Source organism: Pongo abelii, chromosome 1, assembly GCF_028885655.2.
Source record: "Pongo abelii isolate AG06213 chromosome 1, NHGRI_mPonAbe1-v2.0_pri, whole genome shotgun sequence".
Lineage (NCBI taxonomy): Eukaryota > Metazoa > Chordata > Mammalia > Primates > Hominidae > Pongo > Pongo abelii.
The window spans coordinates 56,639,890-56,661,315 of record NC_071985.2 but is presented as its reverse complement, the minus strand read 5'-3'; the positions used below and the strand labels follow the sequence as shown (position 1 = coordinate 56,661,315).

The following is a 21,426-nucleotide window of genomic DNA, read 5'->3' as shown; positions in this document are numbered from 1 at the left end:
AATAAAAGAAAAAAGAAAACAAGTTACTTAGTAGCAAAAGCTTTATCTCAAGGGCAGTAATGAGAATAAGCAGTTTTATTTTCCACCTTTCTAAAGGTTAATCAGACTATTCTAAGCAAGTTTTTGGGTCTCAGAAATGAGTGCAGTTTTCAAACAAATGCAATCAAAGTATTATCTATGGATCTTTAAGAATCCCTAAGACCCTTTTCAAGGAGTCTGTGAGCTCAAAATGGTTTCCATTGTAATTCTAAGACAGTTTTTGCCTTTTCCTCTTCTTTTCCATCTGCACTGTTGGCACAAAAGCAACAGTGTGTAAAACTGCTGGTATTTTAGCTTGAATCTAGGCCATGACATTAAACTATTTCACTGACATACATAAGAGTTTTAAAAAAAGAAACAAAACAAAAGCAAGTTTTACTAAAAAAAGTCTTTGATAAACCAGTAAAACTTATTTTTATCAAATTTTGACCTTGGAGTACAAGTCTTTAATATTCTGTGGAATGAAATAGGAAGTACAAATAAAGAACTACTGCTGTATACCAAGATATGCTAGTTATCTTGAAGAAAGTACTTCAGCAATTGATTTGTAAGCTAAATTGTTAGCTTTTTTCCTTGGAACATCATTTTTGCTTGAAAGAACAAATGAGAGACAAATGTGGTTTTCCAGACAAGGATATCTGGCAGATATTTTCTTAAAAATGAGTTAAATCAGTCTGTGGCTTTGTGAACAAACACCTAATAATATTTGTTGTTGTTGATAAAATTTGAATTTTCAAGTGAAAATTTAAAAATTAGAATTTTGTAAAACTTAGATCTCCCACTGTGAGTTTAAAAGGTTTGCTATGGGTAACTTAACTTCTCGACAATATCATATCTAATGTGTCAACACTTAGAAGACATTAATAAATCAGTAAATGTACAATGTTACAAAATCATACAGGAATAAAAGATCCATTTGAAGGGCAACATAATCCAAAGGATTTTACCATAACAAAGTACAAATTTTACATTACAACTAACCTTTGAGAAAGCAACACTTTTAAAGCTTTGACATACTGTCAAAGAACATCATATTTACCTGAAAAAGATAATATTTCTCCTTTTCCAACTACACATATGTGTGAGACAGAACTTTTTTTATTGATTTCAACCAAAAGCAAAACAAAACAAAAACAATGCAACAGACTGAATGAAGAAACAGATAGGATCCAGCTGTGCTATTAAGGCAGACATTTAAAAGATTTGCAAAAATGTAAAACAATGCAATCTTCTAGCTAATTTTTTGGTAACTAGAGTTATTTTTCATTAAAAAATGTTATCAATGTTAACATGTAACAAGTTTATTGTTGTTACTTTCAAATCTATTCACAATTCTTTTTTTCTTTTTATTTTTTCGAGACAGGGTCAAGCTCTGTTGCCCAGGCTAGAGTGTAATGGTGTGAACATATCTCACTCAGCCTCCATATCCTGGGCTCATGCAGTGCTCCCACCTCAGCCTCCCAAGTAGCTGGGACCACAGGCACGCCACCACCATGCCCAGCTAATTTGCTTTTTTGTTTTTGTTTTATAGAGACGGGTCTCTTCATGTTTCCCAGGCTGGTGTCAAATTCCTGGGCTCAGCCAGGCACAGTGGCTCACGCCTGTAATCCCAGCACTTTGGGAGGCCAAGGCGGGTGGATCACCTGAGAGGTCAGGAGTTTGAGACCAGCCTGGCCAACATGGTGAAACCCCATCTCTACTAAAAATACAAAAATAGCCTGGTGTGGTGGTGTGTGCCTGTAATCCTAGCTTCTTGGGAGGCTGAGGCAGGAGAACTGCTTGAATCTGGGAGGCGGAGGTTGCAATGAGCCTCGCACCATTGCACTCTGGCCTGGGCAACAGAGCAAGACTCCATCTCAGAAAAAGAAAAACAAATTCCTGGGCTCAAGGGATCCTCCTGCCTCGGCCTCCCAAAGTGCTGGGATTACAGTTACAAGCCACCATGCCTGGCCTAAATATTATTAAAATGTTTCAGTTTTAATGTCTAATATGGCAAACATTGATAGATAATCCCAGAAACAAAAGCTCTTTTGAGATGTCAATAATTTTTAAGAGTGTAAGTGGAGATGTCAATAATTTTTAAGAGTGTAAGAGTTTTGAGGACTACTACACTAGTAGCAAACAGTAGTAAACTAGAGTCTTGTTTATAAAAAGGGTTGCTCTTGAGACTTTTCAGAGTATCCAAGGACCATACCTGCTTAGCAAAAAATATCGTGTCAAGTCGGGAGTCCTGAACCACAGAGCCTGCTGGTTCTTCTCCTGGCTGCCACTTGAAAAGAAAAATTAACCCATGAACTGGCCTACAAAATAAAATACAAATTAATGACATCAAACCCTGCTTCTTTCATAATACATTGTTAATCTATAAAATTTTAGTCAGTTATCTAACAAATATAATACAAATGAAGTAAATATGGGAAATTTTTAAAAGATCACTATTGCCATTCATAGTCACTAGACTGTTGCCTTAGAAGATGCTAATACAACTTAAAATTATATCAGTTAAAATAAAATTGTAGTGAAAGGTTTATTCTCAAATCTGTAGACTATTCATTTCTATCTGATATCACCTCACTTAAAAAATAAGAATATAGTAAAACCAGAAGCTGGCTGAACTCCAAAATATATAAAGTTCATGTAACATGTTTATAGATAAATGGCTGATAGCATATATTATCTACATTAAATATAGGAAGTAACCCTCATATATTATTGGGTTCATGAAAAATCCTCATATTGCCATATGAATTGATGCTACCATCTCATACATAATGAAATCATCCACTTTCCTAAAGGAACTGTTTTTGAGCACAAAACATTAAATCACTACTTTGAAATTCCTTCTAGTCTATCTATCACAACTGCCTCCCACCCCACAAAAAACTTTTCCTATCCTCAGGGCTGGGCATGGTGTCTCAAGCCTGTAATTCCAGCACTTTGGGAGGCTGAGGTAGGTAGATTACTTGAGGCCAGGAGTTTGAGACCAGCCTGGACAACATAGTGAAACCACATCTCTACTAAAAAAACAAAAACAAAACAAAAAAATTAGCCAGGTGTGGCAAAGCGTGCCTGTAATCCCAGCTACTTGGGAGGCTGAAGCAGAAAAATCACTTGTACCCGGGAGGCAGAGGCTGCAGTGAGCCGAGATCGCACCACTGCACTACAGCCTAGATGACAGAGTGAGACTGTTTCAAAAAAAAAAAAAAAGGTTTCCTATCTTTATTTGATTCAATTTTATTTTAGACATGGGGTCTCACTATGTTGCCTGGGCTGGACTTGAACTCCTGGGTTCAAGCGATCTTCCTGCCTCAGCCTCCTGAGTAGCTACAACTACAGGCATATGCCACCATGCCTGGCTCCCACCTTTTTAAAGACAGTTCAAATGATCCATTTTTAATTAACCTTCCCTGATCTTAGCCACAAATGATCTCATTTCATCTAAAGTGATTGCTCTTTTTACGGGGAAGAGAAAGGTAGGAAGAAGCAAACTACCTATCGCCTTCTTACTATTAACAACAGTTACCATATCCCTAAGTCCCTATTTTCCCTTTTAAAAGATTATTCCCTGACCCCATTCCAGACTCCAAGACTCCCACCAGTGAAAATTCCTCTAGCCCTCCATTTTAAGATACAGGGTCAATGTTTGAGGGCATGGTGGTCAGGGGTAAGCAGAAGTTAAGAGAGGTGATTCTGGTCAGAAAGATGGGGGAAGGAGAAAAGTTGTTTCTGGCATCAACATCTGGAACTTTAAATATAACCTTCCCAAGAGGCAATGTGATAGTGTGTAGGCAAGTTCTGGATTACTATAAATATATATTATCTATCAAATATGCTTTAGTACACTGACCTATTGTTCTTGCTTTTTATGTTAAAATGTGTTTCATGTTCTAACACTATTGATATATAAGTGAATTTGGTAAAAAAAAATAAATAAATAAAAAATCAACCAACCAGTACTTTGTGGATATGGAATTACCGAAACTTAGGTTTGACTCCCTTGCAAGTTACCTATCAGCCTCAAGTTCTTGGTTATAAAAAAAGAATAATAATATCTATCTCACAGGATTGAAGAGACTTAAAGGACATAACGTATTCAACCTAGAGTAATCCAAGTAAAATAAACAAATAAATCTGAATATCCTTTAAGTTTGCTAAAGTATATACATATTATTGACACAACTAAAATTATACTTACTTTAATTTTTCAAAATTCTCAGGCTCTAAACTCCATATTTCTTCTACTTGGGCTCCTCGGCAACCTGAAATAATAAATTATTTTCTTCAGCAAACAGAATAATTCATTTTTTCCTTCAACATGAAATAAAATATTAACTAAAGGAAATGCAAGACATAACAAAAAGGTAAAACTAATAAAGCTCACAGCCAAATCTCATTACTTCCTTTAATATATCCCAATTATTTACAGTGGGAGTATATTTATAATTTAAAGAGTTTCAAGAGTTTATTTTCATTGAATTACCACTCTATGACTGTTCCTTCTCTCTCTCTCAATCTCTGGCTCCTCTATCCACTCTTTTCACTCAACTGTTCCATTTCTCCAGCTCTGTCTTTAGCCTTATATTATTATTATTTTTTCTTACTCTATACTTTTTTTTCTGGGAAAGTAAATAACTAACACTTAACAGCAACTTTCAAATCACATCTTTAGTTCTGATCCTTATCCTGAATTCCAACTGTATATTTTCAACTACTTCAGAGTCACGTCTCCTCCTCCCCTCCCAAATATCCTTCTAAGACAGCAGTTCTCAACTAGGGTGATTTTGCTCCCCAGGGAACATTTGGCAATGATAGACTTTTTTTTATTGTCATTATTGTCACTGGTGTGGACAGTAGGGGAGATGTTACAAGCATCTATTTGGTAGAGGCCAGGGATGCTGATAGATATCCTACGTTGCACAGGACAACCCCTGACAACAAAGGAATACCTGGCCCAAAATATCAACAGTGCCAAGGTTGAGAAACTCTGCTCTAGCGTACAGTAGTAATCGTGTAGTGGTTAAGAGCCTGGGCTCCAAACTGCCAGAGTTTGAATCCTGGCTCCTACATTTACTAGCAATACAGCCATTTAAACTCTCCACTCCTCACACTCATAGAGTTGTTTAGAGGAATTAATGAGATAATGTAGAAGATAATTTAATTCAGTGCCCAGCACACTTTAAGGGTCCACCATTAGCCAGTATTATTATCACAATACAAAAAACAACCATATTTACCAAAGTTTTTTATATCCTCTACATAAAGTGCAGCTAGTATGTGCCAGAAAACTAATTAAAACCCACATCAGGTTTCAAAGTCTGGACGCTTTCTAATTTTTCATATGATTTTCAAGTAAAAGCTAGAGAAGCCTTTAGACTACTGCAAAAAAACAGTGGTTAAAAAAGAAAAAAAAGTTGGGTAAACTAACAACGTGACTGGGCATTCATGCCATTCTGTGCCTCAGTTTGCTCTATTCAGCAAATATCTATTAAGGGCCCATTCTGGTATTAAAGATATATGTACAAAGAGAGTTACTACATGGTTTGTGGTGGAGGAGAACCAGCAAAAATCTGAATATCTAGCAACAGATTAAGAATAATAGACATTCACATATATCAAACTAGGGAAAAAACCTCATAAATGTAAACCTATGTTTCTATCAGTGTCAAGAAGAGCATGGAAGGATGTTAATGCAACTGTTAACACTGGTTACTTCCACTGGAAATCAAAAAACAGGCCAAACATTAAAACATTCTACATCATACCACAACAGTAAAGAAAAAGTACGCTGAATAAAAGTGCCTCGAAGCCTCCTGCACAGGTAGAATTTCAAGTAGCAACAATCTCACATTAAACACAAACACATCTCTTCATGTAAGGAAAACATAGTACTCAATTTAGCATCTATCTCCTTACATATGTTAAATATCTAATACAGCATGGTATAATGGAAAGAGAAATAAGCGATGATTCCAGAGATCTACACTCTGATCCCAGAACTGTCGTAAAGGTCTTAACCTTGAGAAAGAACACAATTTCTTTGAGCCTCACTTGCACCATGCATATATAAAACAAGGATATCTACCTGCTTCATCCAAGCCACAAAATTCTTGTGAGGTATCTAAGATTATCAAACAGTAAACACAAAGAATCACTTAATACAGACTCCCCAATAATATATATTAAATAAAAAGCTGAGGAGGGGGGAAGGTTTTAAAATGGTATTTACCAAATATCTTTTGTGTGCCAAGCATGGTACTAGGCCTTGGCAAAGACAGAAATTAATAAACTATTGTCACAATACTTAAAAATGTCACAATCTGGTAGGAGACAAGCACATGCAATGCAAAAACTGTATAGAATGCATAAATTACATATGAAGCATATATGGAACATGTTCTGGAAGTTCGGAGGTAAGAGAGATCATTACTACCTGCACTGGTTACCAAAAAAAAGAAAAAAACTGTCATGGATAAATGAACTAGATCTTTTAAAAAATGATCATATGATTTGTCATCTAAACCAGAACCCTGTTCCAAAGCGAAAGCGGGTGCTAACGTTAAAATGCTTTGAAATATTTATTAACTAACACATCTGTATTATACCGGTGGGTCTAGGGACAGAAACAAATTTCAAAAATAACTGTCTTAAAAATCAACCTGGAGCCCCAAGAAAAACACTCGTGGAGTTCTCTCAAACTGTTGTCAGTGTGTTAAATTTAACTGCTAGGTATGCTATCTTCCAACAGATGGTTTTGACAACTTGTCATTCCCCTAACCCTACCGATAAATCTATCAGAAGCAGCAAGAATGGCCCCAGCTTCTGCACCTCTGCAAAAAAACACTCCCATATGTCTTCCACAACCCCAGTCTCAGTCTTTCCACGGTACAGATAGATTCCATTTGGCTGATGATGTGACAAATAGGAAAAAGTGGATTGACAGCACTAAGGTAGTCTCTCCTTAAACAAGGACTAGACCCAATTATTTTAACTAAAGTGGGAGCCCTAAATTGCAGGCACTGTTACCTTGTACCCCTAAACTTAGCTGGTCCCATTTTAGGGGCTGTAACCATCGTAAGCAACACTTGCTTCCAGGGGCACCATGTGCACCCCAAGACTTCTTGTGTGAAAGCCAGGCATTATCTCTTTCCTCAAAACAAGATGAAATGTACCTTAGAAGCAGTCATAATAGACTTTCATGTTAAGGAAACACCACGCTGGACCCAAAAGTCATTCAAATCTGCCCTAACTCACGGGTCAGAGTTGTTATAGATGATGGAATTACTCTTCCTCCTTGCATGAAAAGGTGGAGTCTGCAAAATCACTTATACATCTTGCTGTCCCTGGATTAATGATCTGAGCCAAGAGGAAATGTCAATACAAAAATCCAAGAAAGCCATCTGGTTTTTTTACTGTAAACATTATAAAGACACAAATTAAACAGATTTGGCACCAGCCCTGTCAGTCAGGTCATATTGAGCAGAATGGCTGAGGGAATGGCTATTTAGTGTAGAAAGAAGGCTGGATATTGTTGGAAGACAATTCTCAGTGGGCTTCTCCTGTTTCTGCACATCTTCTACAAGGAATTACCAGCTTTGCTCTGGACCATCTTTTCAAGGATGTTCATATAATAAACAGACTTGGAAGACAGAGACAGCACCTTTTTTTTGAGGCAGAGGGAAGGCTGATTTGCTGTCCAGGATAATAAAGATAATGTGTCCCTAAAGGCAAAAGTTGAGCAGGTTTGCTAGCAGCCCCCCTTGTTAAGATTAGTTCTCTAGCTCAGAGTTCCTCAGCTGTAATACAGCCTCACTACTTGTGCAGCATCCACCAGAGCCCGTCTCCATCCTCATGGACTCGGAGGAAAAGGCAACCAATGTGAAAATGAATCTCCTGCTGCCTACTATGCTATAAGTAATACAACCCTTATCTCTAAACCAAAAGTTGTCTGCTAGCATCTATGAAACTGGCAAGCCAACTTATTTGCTGGCAAGCAGGATAAAATCTAACACTTAATAATTCTTAATAGATGTTAGATTTTGTCAAATGCCTTTTGCATCTATTGACATGATCATGTTTTTTTATTTTTTGGCTTATTAATATGGTGCATTACATCGATTTTTGAATGTTAAACCAATCCTAAATTTCTGGGGTAAATCCCACTTAGTCATGATGTATTGTTCACTTAATGAATTACTAAATTCAATTTGGTAAAATAGTTTAAAATTTGTACATTTAAGTTAATGATGGATATAAGTCTGTAATTTTCTTTTCTAGTAATATCTTTGTCTGGTTTGGTGTCACGATAATGCTGGTCCTCAGAAAATGAGTTGGGAAGCATTCCTTCCTCTCCAATTATTTTGGAAGAGTTTATGTAGAATTGGTATCATTTGTAATATTAAATATTTGATAGAATTTACCAGTGAAGCCACCTTGGCTAGAATTTCTTTGTGGGAAAATTTTAAACTACAATTTCCATTTCTTTAATAAATACAGGGCATATACTGGTTATCTATTTCTTAAGTGAACTTTGGTAATTTGTGTCTTTAAAGGAATTGTACATTTCATCTAAATTGCCAAATTTATTGGCATAGTTGTTCATAATATTATTTTTAATATCTGTAAAATTTGTAGTGATGTCACCTCTCTCATTCCTATACTGAAATACAGGAACATCTCTTTTTTCTGATCAGTCTGGCTAGAGTGATTCCATTGATCTTCCCAAAAAAACAGCTCTTAGTTTCATGTATTTTCTCCATTTTTTTCTCTTTTCTGTTCCACTAATTTCAACTCTGATCTTTATTATTTCCTGTCATCTGCTTACTTTAGGTTTTCTACTTTCTTATAATAAAATGAAAGCTGGGGTCATTGGTTTGTTTTAAGAAAAATGAATCCAGTCCCCATTACTCTATCTTGGCTGTAACCAAATGTTTATAGCTTCTGTTTTTATTAACAGACCATCACGGTTTGTTTCAGCACACATATGTATTATGTGTGGACCATACCAATTAAAAGTACAGTTCTGCTCCACCAGTTTCTTAATTTAATGTTACTACATTCCACCAAAATCTGTATTTACATACTTACTGCATCTACAATTCATTTCCCTTTCAATGATGGAAATTTGAAATGAATTTATGACAGCATTCACAATACAGGTATTTCATTTTTGAAAGAATCAACAGCCAAAAGCTTTTTTAAATCTATAAATTGGGTGAAAAAATGAAAATGATGGAAATAATTGGAATAAACTGATTTTCTCTTTGAAGCATCTGATGGTGACATAAACTACCACCATTTAATTTTTTGCAGGTTCTTCTGCTAATGAAGCCAATTTATTAATAACTACTGCTTTTTCATATGTGCATGTACAGAAGATGAATTTATATATCATTCTTTCATGCATGATCTCCAAGTTTTCTGCACATATGAAATTGAAGGAGTAAACAAACTTACCTAGTACAACATTTCTGAAAGTTAACTTTAACATATTGTTAAGGTTTTGCAGGTAAAATACATGACTAAACCTGCAGACATGTCAAACTCAGTGTCTGTCCAAATCTGAATCCATTTTCTTGTCCATCAAGCCTGCTCTTCACTTATAAGAGTGTTTCACCAGCCACCCAGGCTAGAAACCAGGGAGTTATTTTTGCCTCTTTTTTTCCCCAACGTCTAGTAAGCAGTCCTTTTGATTTTTTTTTCTCTTATGTAGGAGTAATATACTACCACTCAACCTCTACTGTAAGGTTGGCAGCCCTGAGAACTCCTTTTTTAATTTAGCATGTTATGGATGTATTTCTGCTCCCAAATGAATGAAGAGCAGACATTTCCACATGCAACTGTTGATTTAAATATAGCAAACTTATTGACTCTAACTCCTCCTTCCTAACCCACTAGTTTAGCCAATCATCTCGGACTCCAACCATTTTAAGAGATGTCTAGCTTCTTTCACTTTATTCCAACCTGCCCTGCACACTTAAAAGCACAATAAACCTTAATTATTAAAATAATGTCATTCCAGCATTAAAATATATTTGTTAGGTAAATCCCCAGTCACTACAGGGCAATTCGAACTATACAACATGGCATACAATCTGGCCTCAGTCTATCTTTTCAGTTTCAGATCCAAATAAATATTCCTCCAGTCTGCTACATTATGTTCTAGTCACTTTGCTAGCTGTTGGCTAAGCCATATACTTTAACATCACTACTGTTTATGCTTTTCCTTCTGGCTGTGCTCTTCCACGACTTGTGTACTTTTAACATTTTGTATATATTCTAACATAGCAATTAACACACCATATTATAGTTTGACCGTCAATTATTCGAAACAGCAGTTATGGTTTATTCACATGAAAATTTCCCAATCCTTGGCTGGGCGCGTGGCTCACGCCTGTAATCCCAGCACTTTGGGAGGCCGAGGCGGGTGGATCACGAGGTCAGAAGCTGAGACCAACCTGGCCAGCATGGTGAAACCCTGTCTCTACTAAAAAAAAAAAAATTAGCCGGGCATGGTGGCGCGTGCCTGTAATCCCAGCTACTCGGGAGGCTGAAGTAGGAGATTCGCTTGACCCTGAGAGATGGAGGCTGCAGTGAGCCAAGATCGCGCCATTGCACTCCAGCCTGGGCGACAGAGCGTGACTCTGTCTCAAAAAAAAAAAAAAGAAAATTTCCCAATCCTTACTACTGTGCCTGAGATACAGAAGATGAACAACATATGCTTGATAAATGACATTCTAAATATTAAGCTGTGTACAATAGGCAATATCTACATCAACGTTTAATTGTTAATCCCGCGTAAAAGTTTTAACATCGTAGAGTCAATAATACTTGGGAAATAGATAAAAACGTACTGTCCAAAGAAGAGACTAAGAAGAAGATAAATAGGGAAGGATAAAAAGTAAAATGTGTTCATTATTTAGGACGGAAAGCACTAAATACAGCCAGAGAGAAACTGTGAGGAAAGCATGTGGCCTCTAGTCTAGAACACTAGCTCAAGAAAACTCACTTCACCGGAAGCCAGAAATGAGCAGAGAGCGGAACAAGTGAAGTGGCCTTTCAGGCCCACGCAGTCAGCGTGTGTGGACGTCCCGAAGAGCTATTCACACATTCAGGGCGTTCTGCTTTGAGTAACCAGAATCTCGAGTTCCTGGGCGGCCTGAGCCGCAGACACCTCACCCTTGAGAAGGCACACCCTAGAGTGGCTTCTGCAGGACTAATGGCCTGAGCAATGCACTTGACCACACCAGCCCGGGATAAGGTGAGCGCCGCAGAGAAGGGACAGTGCAAAGGACAATATGTGCTTAAGAGCTTGGGGAGCGAGGGCCCTCAAGTCAATTACAGGATTTGGGTGCCAGGTCCTGAGGATGCAGCAGGCACAAGACAGACACGATCCTTGCCCTCGTGGTGTGGCTCTTCAAATTACTGTGGAAACGCGACTGTCTCGAGCTGAGGAGAGGGCAGAACACCTACATTTCCCCCACCCGGACTCCAGGTTCCTGAAGTCACCTCTCCAGACGCGGGGCGGCGGTGGCCGCAGGGAACCACTCCATGCCCAGCTTGGGCCTCCTCCCGTGACCCCAGGCCCAGGACGGTCCCCTTGGTTCTCACCGAATCCTTTAATGAGCTCGGTGAAGACCCCGGGGTCGCTTTCCATGAGGCACCACTCCCCGGCATTGCCCGTCATGGCCCCGGCCACACACCGCCCCGATCCACCTCTCGCTCTCAGCTGCCCCCCGCACCAGCTGCCGTCGGCCACAGATCTCAGCAAACCCGCCGCCGAGCTCGTCAACCACACGTCACCCCGCCTACTTCCCGACAGCCTCCGGGCGCCGTCACCTGCAGCGCGACGGAGCGCGGGAGGACGCTCTAGCCACCCTAGAGACATCGAAACTCTTCCCAGGCCTTGCAGCACCCGTAGCAGATTCGGAAGAGCTGGGGCCTGAGAAGAAAGGGCGGGGATTCAGAGCGCCGAAGGAGGTAACATCCGGGATCCTCGCCCCTCTGGGGCGGAGGCGGGGCAAAAGAAGAGGGGCGGGACTCGTTCCCGGGAACCGAACCTGGAAGTCCCGGCGGCAGTGGGTCTGTTGCTGTTGCTGTTGCTGTCGCTGTCGCTGCCCGTCAGGCTGCCGTCTCTTGTCGTTTCCCAGCGCTGCGCAGGACTTCTCCTGGAGGCGCTGCGGGTCCAGGGGGTCGGCTGCCAGGTACAGGTGAGGACATTGCGGGAGGCCGGTTGGGAGCCTTTTGTGCGGCCCCAGGGACGCGCAAAGTCTGACCAGTCCTCCATGTCTCTCACCCGCATCCCAGGGGTTGATGCTGGGCAAACGTCGCGAAACTATCGCTCTCCCCTGTCCCGCTTCCGCGCCTGTCCACCCTGGGTAACGGAACCAGCATCGCGATAGGGACATCCTCGTTAGGCCTGGCCGGACCATTCCTGAGGGTGGGCCCTTTCCGAAGCCGGGACCGCTCCTGCTTGTCGGCATCGCTCCCCACAGGCCGACGTCGAGAGGGCCTGCTTTACTCCTCCTCTTTCTCCTCCTTCTCCCGCGGCTTCTGCGCGGAGAGGCGTCGCCCGGGATCTGGGTTTTGGAAGAAGGATCTTTGTGGGAAGACGGTGAATTTATCATAGAGGAATAACGAGGGAGAGGAGAAAGGTTTGTCCATGGGGCTGCTAGACTAGTGGAAGGGGGTGCGATGCGTCAAGGGAACATTAGGTTGAAAACAAATGTCGTGTATTAATCTAAAAACATTTGGAATGGTTCTAAAAGTGGATAATGAGTTAAACCAAATATTTACTAAATATTTACTAAATTGCCCTCATTCAACAGGCTCTTACAGAATACTGTAGTGTTAAGATTAAAGTTTTTAAGAGTATATTGAAGTCGTTAAGTGTATATTTACTCCTTAAAAGCTACATATTCCAAGAAAGACCTTTGGCTTCCAGAAAAAAAAAAAATGTTTTAGTGGATAAAACTCTGACTCCTTCCTTCTCAAATAGGTGACCTGTGCCCTGGAGTTAGGGAGCCTTGTGCTACAGATTATGTGAAGCCATGAAATAAACGTGGTAAATTTTATTGAGTTAAGCAACAGAGCAGCTTTTGTATTAAAAGAAGCCTGAGTACGCTATGGGGTAGAAGTCAAAATTTGTATGAAGTGTTGGTTTAAAAAAATTTTATTTGTAACTTTCTTGAAGTTTATCTCCGGAAACTCTGCCCTCAACTTGGAGACTGGGGGGGATTCTGTTCAGTATATTTCCTTGAGATACTTTATTGGAAAAGTTTAAGAGGCACAAGAGTCCAGAATGATTGGCATCAGAGCCCGAAGTAGTTTGTGGTATTTTTTTTAATCTGTAATATTGCTATGAACTTGAAAATGTTTTCTGTGCAAAAATACATCAAAACTAAAATTTACTTGATACCCAACTTAATTAACATGGTACCTATTGTAGAAAGACCAAACTGAAAATTTAGCCTTTGGCACAATCTAGAAGTAAACAGAGAAGGGGGTTAAAATGCCTTTCATTATGTTAACATTTAATCCTGAGAGTTTACATAAAAAGCCAGATTTCTGGATCTTTGAGAAAAATGAGATCTGGCAACTACTAGTTCCATACCACGTGGCAACCAGTTGGCAGCTCCCCTCAGACTAGCATGCAGTCATTTTTGCCACAGTTCCTTCCTCATCAGTTTTTATAGCATCACATTGATCAGTGGATTCAAATACCTGTATCATGGGTAAACAAACCTCTATCATGGGCCCAATTTTGTAGTATTGTTTCTTTACATTTGTCATGCATTCTCATAGATATGTCAGCTTTGACTTCATTTAAAAAGGAATAATCTGCAAATGTGTTTGACTTCTTGAGATGAAAGGCAGCATTTTCAAATAAATTATAAAGAGACTTTGGAAGATATTGAGATGTGTAAATTCAAGAAAAATGTAGAATTCCTTGGAAATAACATATTAGTACTGATAAAAGATACTGTACATGCTGTAGTTCTGATGATTGTGAAACAAGTGCTATTATATAATGTGTGTTATTAGCATTTCCTGATTTTGCATTCTAAATTAAATTTTAAAAGTATAGAAATGGACATTGTATAAAATATCCACAACCAATTTAATATGCGGCCATGCTTGGCCGGGCACGGTGGCTCACGCCTGTGGGCACGGTGGCTCACGGTGGATCACAAGGTCAGGAGTTCAAGACCAGCCTGGCCAACATGGTGAAACCCCGTCTCTACTAAACATACAAAAAATTAGCCGAGTGCGGTGGCAGGCGCCTGTAATCCCAGCTACTCGAGAGGCTGAGGCAGGAGAATCGCTTGAACTTGGAGGGCGGAGGTTACAGTGAGCGGAGATCGCGCCACTACACTCCAGCCTGCGCGACAGAGTGAGACTCTGTCTCAAAAAAAAAAAAAAAAAAGTGTCCATGCTTTTAATATTATAGTATTGTAATATTTAACTTCTCAAGCATTTAATTTATAGAGCTTTAATACAACATTAGTTGTATGGTGTGTTTTAAGAGCACTAGATAGATAGGTCAGGCCCATCCAAAGAATTAACTATATCTTTTTGTTGTTAATCTGGATTTACAACACTTGATTATCCAGGAATGGATTAACTGATGACCAGGTTCTGACCTCACTCACTGCCCAATTGCCTTCTAAACCACTGATAATGGAGCTTAAGCTTTGAGGCAGGAGATGATGGCAGTTGGAGAAAGAAGAAATTAAGTTGCTGTATATGTCTGTGTGTATCTCAAATTGCTTTTAAAAGTTAAGTATAAAAATTGTAGGGCTAAATATAATTTTCGTGTAATCAATTGTATTGGTGCTGTCCATTCTGATATAGATAATAGCAGAGTTAAGTGCTTGTTTATTTAAATAACTTTCCAAATATATTTTACCTGGCCAGTCTATGTTTGTATTTTTAACAATAGATTTTTAGAATATAATTCACATATCATGAAGTTTACTATTTTGAAGTATCCAGTGCATTGGTTTCTAGTGTATTCAGAGTTGTGCAGTCATCACCACTAATTTCCGAACATTTTCATCACCCAAAAAGAAATCCCCTACCCATTAGCAGTCACTTCCCAGTGTTTCCCCCCGACCCCCACAGCCTCTGACAACCTTAGCCTAATGTATTTTTTATTTCTATGAATTTACCTACTCTGGAAAATTCATATAAATGGAATTGTAATACAATATGTGGCCTTTTGTGACTGGCTTCTTTGACTTGGCGTAATGTTTTCAAGGTTTGTTTACATTGTGTCATGTATCAGTACTTCATCCCTTTTTATTGTCTAATAATAGTCCATTGTATGGATATACCATATTTTTTTCATCCCTTCATCAGTTGATGGACATTTGGGTTCCTTCTACTTTTTGACCGTTATGAATAATGTTGATAAAAGCATCTGTATACAACTTTTGGTTTAGATACATGTATTCATTTTTCTTAGGTGTGTGGTACAATTCCTGGGTCATATGCTAACTGTATTTAACCTTTTGAGAAACTGCCAGACTGTTTTCCAAAGTGGCTGTATTATTTTACATTCCCACCAGCAGTATATGAGCATTTCATTTTCTCTAAATCCTCACCAACACTTAATATTATTGTTTTGATTATAGCTGTCCTAGTGGATGTGAAGTGCTATCTTATTGTGGTTTTGATTTGCATTTCCCTGATGACTAATGATGTTCGTCATCTTTTTATGTGTTTACTGGCCATTTGATAATCTTCTTTGGAAAAACACCTTTTCAGATTCTTTACCCATTTGTGTGTCTTTGGAGTAATATTTGTTCACATCTTTTGCCTATTTTTACTTGGATTATTTATCATTATTAAGTTGTAAGTATTCTTAATATATTCTAGATACAAGTCACTTATTGTATGTATGATTTGCAAATATTTTCTTTATTCTTGGGTTGTCTTTTCACTTTCTTGATGGTGTCCTTGGAAATACAAGTTTTAAATTTTGATAAAGTCCAGTTTATTTTTTTATTTTGTCACTTTTGCCTTTGGTGTCTGCATTCCAACACTAATTCTGTAGCATCAGCTGGGTGTCCCCCCTTCCGTTTAGTTCTGACACTAGCTACTCAGGGTTGGCATCAGATCCCACAAATTAAAAGACAAGGTCCCCACTAAGAATGCCATTAATGTGGACACCAGCTGTAAATGGGGTCCCCAGGCTACTCACACTTCTGCCCTGCGGACTACAAATTCAAGACTTCCCATAATCCTCTCAAGGCTGATAGTTCACTAGAATGACTCACATAACTCACTGAAAGTGCTCCACTTGCAATTACAGTTTTATTATAAGGGATACAACTCAGTAACAGCCAAACAGGAAGTAGACACATATGGCAAGGTCTAGGGCAAGGGAAGGATGCAGAACTTCCATGCCATCCTTGTGAAATGTGGGCACATCACCTTCCCAGCACATCAGTTTTTGTTCACCAAGGATGCTCCACTGAGTATCGATGAACAGTTTTTATGAGGTTTCATCACATGGGCATGATTGATTAAATCATTAGCTACATGGCTGAACTTGCTCTCAAGTCCTCCTCCTTTCCTAGAAGGTTGGCCTGACCAGTTTATTCCTCTAAACATATGGTTGGTCTTTCTAGTGATTAGCCCCCATCCTGAAGCTACCTAGGGGCCCATGTTGCCTCATTAATGTAACAAAGACACTCCTGTTTCTCAGGAAATACCGTGGGTTTTTGAAACTTTCTGCTGGGTATTATGTCCAAAGACCAGATACTCTCTCTTATAAGATGCCACAGTATCACATCACTTTGCCAAATTTTGAGTTTATTTGTGTATCACACTCAGTGACAAGAAAGAGAGTAACTTGGGACATGTTATTCTGTTTTCTGTCTTTTAAAATATGAATATGACCCTGGTAAATTTATATAATCAAGTAGGAAGGTGCCCTGGCTGCTAATAATGTTATCTGTTCCACTGTTTTATGTTGCACTCTGGAAAGTACAGTCACAGAAGCATAGGAAAACCTAAGCAGTTTCTGCTGCAGAAATACTGAAAGGGTATGTCCTCAGGGTTGTTGCATGTTATTTATATCATAACATGCAAAAGGAAGAGTCCATGAATAAGTAACTTATTCATGGGTATGTCCTCAGGGTTGTTGCATGTTATTTATATCATAACATGCAAAAGGAAGAGTCCATGAATAAGTAACTTTATTTCTTCTAATAGGGATTATAAGGATTATACTTAGAGATTACCTCTTAGACATCCTTCATAGATTTTTAAAAGTTCATTTTGCTGCTTGCTGTAGAAAAGTACTTGAATACCTAGTATTAAATGTTAGAAAAACAGAAATTTTGTTCTTAGATGACATTTTTACTCAGTATTCATTACTTTTCTTTAGAACTTTATTTTTTCTTGATTATATTTTTCACTACCTGCATATAGTACATTTATCGTTCTGATTACAGAATTTATCTTAAAGACTTGCATTATATTTTGCATTATAAATATTGAGGCGTTTATTCTCAAAATGTGTTGTGGGAAAGAGAAACCAATTGTGCATAATTATTTGGCAAATGGTTCAGAAAGTCAACTTTAATGATATTTGGCTTTAAGTATGTATTACTAATTACATAAAAGCAATACAAAAGAGGAAACAAAAATGATAAGATTTGGTTTCTACTCTCAAGGGAACCAATAATGTAGCTACATGTGGTCACAATGAATAATACAAGGAAAAGAATTTGAGGGGAGAGGGAATTTTGAGGTTTGGTTTGGGACCTTTTAAATCCCACCACTTGGGCCTTGGTGCAGGAAAGCAAGTGTAGTAGAATTATCTGATATTAGATGTCATTTCAGTGTTACTCATCTAACAAATAAAACTAATAAGCAGAAGTAGACAGGTTGAAGTGTAACCAGAGCCTGTTTTTATGAAAGCTGAGGGAGAGACTAGCAAAGTCTATGTAATGTAAAGATCAGAAAAACATAACATTTTCTACTGAAATTGGCAATTAAGGTATCAGTCTTTGAGAAGCATGTTAGTCTTCTTAAAGTGTTTTGGATCGAAAGGTAGAGATAAAAGCCAAATTGAAAAGAGGATAATAATAAATAGGAGAACAGGCATCCACTGCAACAGGAGTTTCAGCCTATGCTGTATTCAGTAACTGTGAATTTGTCTCTAATGACTAATATGATCATTACATGTCTGATGCCACCTGAGACCTAGGCTTCCACTAACATAAGCAAATTTATACTAGAGTCTTCTTTGGAATATTGACACTAATATTCCAAACACAATTCAGATCACTGTCCCCCTCAGCCACATTCAAAATGTGAGGCTCTTCATTTTCCCATGCACTTATCCCTACACCATGTATTCCCCTCTCTGAGACCCAGTCTTTCATTCCTCCCCTCTCTACCAAACTTCTCCACATACCATTTGGCATTCTACATCTCCTGTCAGAGGGGAATGTCTTCAGTTTCCTTATCCCTCACTCCCTCAAATCTATCTTTACCTATACTCTTTACCCTTAAAAGATAAAGGAAATACCTCTTTTGCTGTCAGTAGGCCAGTCTCAACCTGGATGCTCTAAGCTCATTCTCATTTCTTTAAGAAATTCCTTCAGTTATCCCCCTTCTCTACTGTATCTTCAGCTCTCCAAATTGAATCTTTCAATCTTAGCATCTTCCCATTGAAAAAGGTAAAAAGATTTTTTCTCTAAGTCCCATCTTCTCTTACTTTCCTTCATAGTTCAAAAGTATGTGTCTACAAAAGAGTAGTCTAGCTGTGAAGTTTCTTCCTCACTGCATATTCTCCTGATCTCACTGTAAGCAAGCTACTTCTTGTACCACTCTACTGCAGTTGCTCTCACTAGTCACTCCCACTTGCTAAATCCAATGGCCATTTTCTAGCCTTTTATTTACTTTTCCTCTGACCATTTGAAATTACCAGCCATTCACTCCTTGAAGTTCTCTTCCTTGTGGTCCATGATACTATTCTCTGTTGGTTTTTTTCAACTCTGTGCACTTCCTTTTCCGTCTCTCTTTAAAAGGCCTTTCTCTCATTAGCTCTTAATTGTTAATATTCACCAAGATTCTATCCTTAGCCTTCCTTGTAATATATAAACATGTTCAAGTAAGTATGATCTTCAGAACAAAACTTCTTTTATCTTGTGTTCCTCTTTAAGTTATGACCATATCTGTCAACATGTCTTTATGGCTCTACGGGACGCTTAGACAGTTTCTTTTCTAGAATATAAAGACTGATCGGGATTTCAGAAATCTTTTCCTGGAGCGCCTTCCCTAAACTTTATCAGTTTTTTAGTTTGCCTTCTCTGCTCAAATCTTTCTGGATTATTTAGACAGTATTATGTTATACTTCCTTGCTCACTCACTTTTCTACTACAGCACTTAATCACAATTTGCCTTCTCTGCACAAATCTTTCTAGATTATTGAGACAGTATTATTTTATACTCCCTTGCTCACTTATAATACTTCTCTACTACAGCACTTAACTACAGTTTGCATTGTGATTCTATCTCCACAAATGAGTGTGATTTCTCTGTGATGAGGAGAAAAAAAATTTTTTTTTCTTTCTTTTTTTTTTTTTTTTTTTTTTTGAGACAGAGTCTCGCTCTGTTCCCCAGGCTGGAGTGCAGTGGCACAATCTTGGCTCACTACAAGCTCCGCCTCCCGGGTTCACGCCATTCTCCTGCCTCAGCCTCCCTCCCGAGTAGCTGAGACTACAGCGCCTGCCAACACGCCCAGCTAATTTTTTGTATTTTTAGTAGAGACGGGGTTTCACCATTTTAGTCAGAATGGTCTTGATCTCCTGACCTCATGATCTGCCTGTCCCGGCCTCCCAAAGTGCTGGGATTACAGGCGTAAGCCACTGTGCCCGGCCCAAATTTTTTTTTTTTTTTAGTCTCTTTAATGGCAGAGAAATTGTCTTCATGTCTTACACATAGTATGTATTCAGTAAATGCTGGTTTAAGTTTTTGTTGGTTGTGCTGTTTTGTTAGCCATGGACGGAAGCCCAGTGCACCGAAATAACATGACAGATTGAAGGACCTCAATAAACAGTAATACTGTAGTAACAATAGTGGTAGACTGATGAAGAGGTGACAATTGTGGTTCCTCCATTAGAAGGATAAAGAGGGATATTGTTTCCAGACAGCTAGTTCTAGGAGTTGTAGAGCTAATGGAAGGAGTAGAGTGAGGGTAGTTACAGATGACATAAAACAGTAAACCTAAAAATGGCTTAAACAATAAGGATACATTTATGACATAATAGGAAATGTATAAGCAGGGTAGTTTCAGGTAACCCGATATCAAGGACCCGGGTTCTTTGTTTTTTCTGTTCTGCTATCTTTATATATTGGTGTGCCATCTTAAACTGGCTTATCTCAAGGTCTCAAGATGGTTGTTACCACTCCAGGCATCACTTGCAAATGAAAATGTCAGAAGGCAGAAAAGGTAACATTTCTTTTTAAGAGCCTGAGCCCCCTTTTAAGACTGAAGAAAACCTCAAAAGTTTTCTCAGCTGACTTATCATGTCATACTGGCCAGAGTCATGACACATGCCCAACTCCCTATACCAGTCATGTGGCAAGGAGAGCACCATGATTATTGGGCCTGGGTCGAGCAGCAGCAGCAGCAGCAGCAGCTGGGAACTTGTGATAAGTATACATGCTTAGGCCTCACTGCAGACCTACTAAATTATGAAAGAAACTCAGGGCAGTGCCTGAGAGGGCTGACCCACCAATCTATGTTTCAGTTAGTACTTTAAGTAATTTTGATGTACACTGAGTTTGAGAACCACTGGCTTAGAGCAATAAAGATCCATCCCTTGGGGCTAGGAAAAGGCCTAGCCTCCTTTGAAGGATATGAGTCCAAGAAAAGGAGAAGAGAGAAGGGGGAAGAATGAATGTTAGATAGGCAACCAAAAATGTTTACACAATTCTTCAGGGAGTATGATCTTTCTTACTTAGTGCCAGCTACTATTGCTGCCCACCCTTCTTTTATTCTCTGTGTGGGCCTCAAGACGCCATACTGATCTACCTGCTTAATCTCTGAAGCAGCACACTGTATCTCAAAAAAGTGACACCTCAGTTGCTTCTGATTATCACACCACTGTGGCTATAATCTTGTTTGTTTGCTGTGAAGGGCCTTTAGTTTATTTAGATTATAAAAATAGGAATACAAAACAAAAACTTTAAAAACTGAAGATATTACCGGTAGTCATTTCAAAGTATTCAGATATGGTTTTTTTCTTTCATTTTCTGCCTTTCCTGATTTTTCTTCAGGACATTTATATTGATTTTGTACTAAGGGAAAAACTATGGAACTTAAAAGATGTTTTTAAATTAAAAGAGTTAATAACATTTCAGTAAACC

The 21,426-nt window shown here is 38.7% G+C and overlaps 2 protein-coding genes and 1 non-coding gene across 20 annotated transcripts in view; 1 reads left to right on the top strand and 2 right to left on the bottom strand.

Annotated features, from left to right (window-relative positions):
* Window positions 1-12,518, bottom strand: part of UCHL5 (ubiquitin C-terminal hydrolase L5) — a 48,168-nt gene extending 35,650 nt beyond the window's left edge. For 9 of the 16 annotated variants that reach the window (XM_054547394.2, XM_024242599.3, XM_024242590.2 and 6 more), the window contains exons 1-3: window positions 11,647-11,923; window positions 4,235-4,298; window positions 2,234-2,339 (exon numbers count right to left, since the gene is read on the bottom strand). In XM_054547394.2, coding sequence (XP_054403369.1) covers window positions 2,234-2,339; window positions 4,235-4,298; window positions 11,647-11,923 — 447 coding nt within the window. 16 annotated transcript variants of the gene reach the window in all.
* LOC112131633 (small nucleolar RNA U109) lies at window positions 9,741-9,875 on the bottom strand. Its single transcript, XR_002913635.1, has one exon. It is a non-coding gene; the product is annotated as a small nucleolar RNA U109 (small nucleolar RNA).
* RO60 (Ro60, Y RNA binding protein) overlaps window positions 11,925-21,426 on the top strand; it is a 32,384-nt gene continuing 22,882 nt past the window's right edge. The window contains exon 1 of one of the 3 annotated variants that reach the window (XM_054523998.2): window positions 11,925-12,015. The gene's annotated coding sequence lies outside the window, so the exon portion shown is untranslated. Of the gene's footprint in view, window positions 12,016-12,084; window positions 12,240-12,592; window positions 12,690-21,426 lie in introns of those variants that run through there. The other 2 variants (XM_009239850.4, XM_009239836.4) reach the window with 2 other exon arrangements.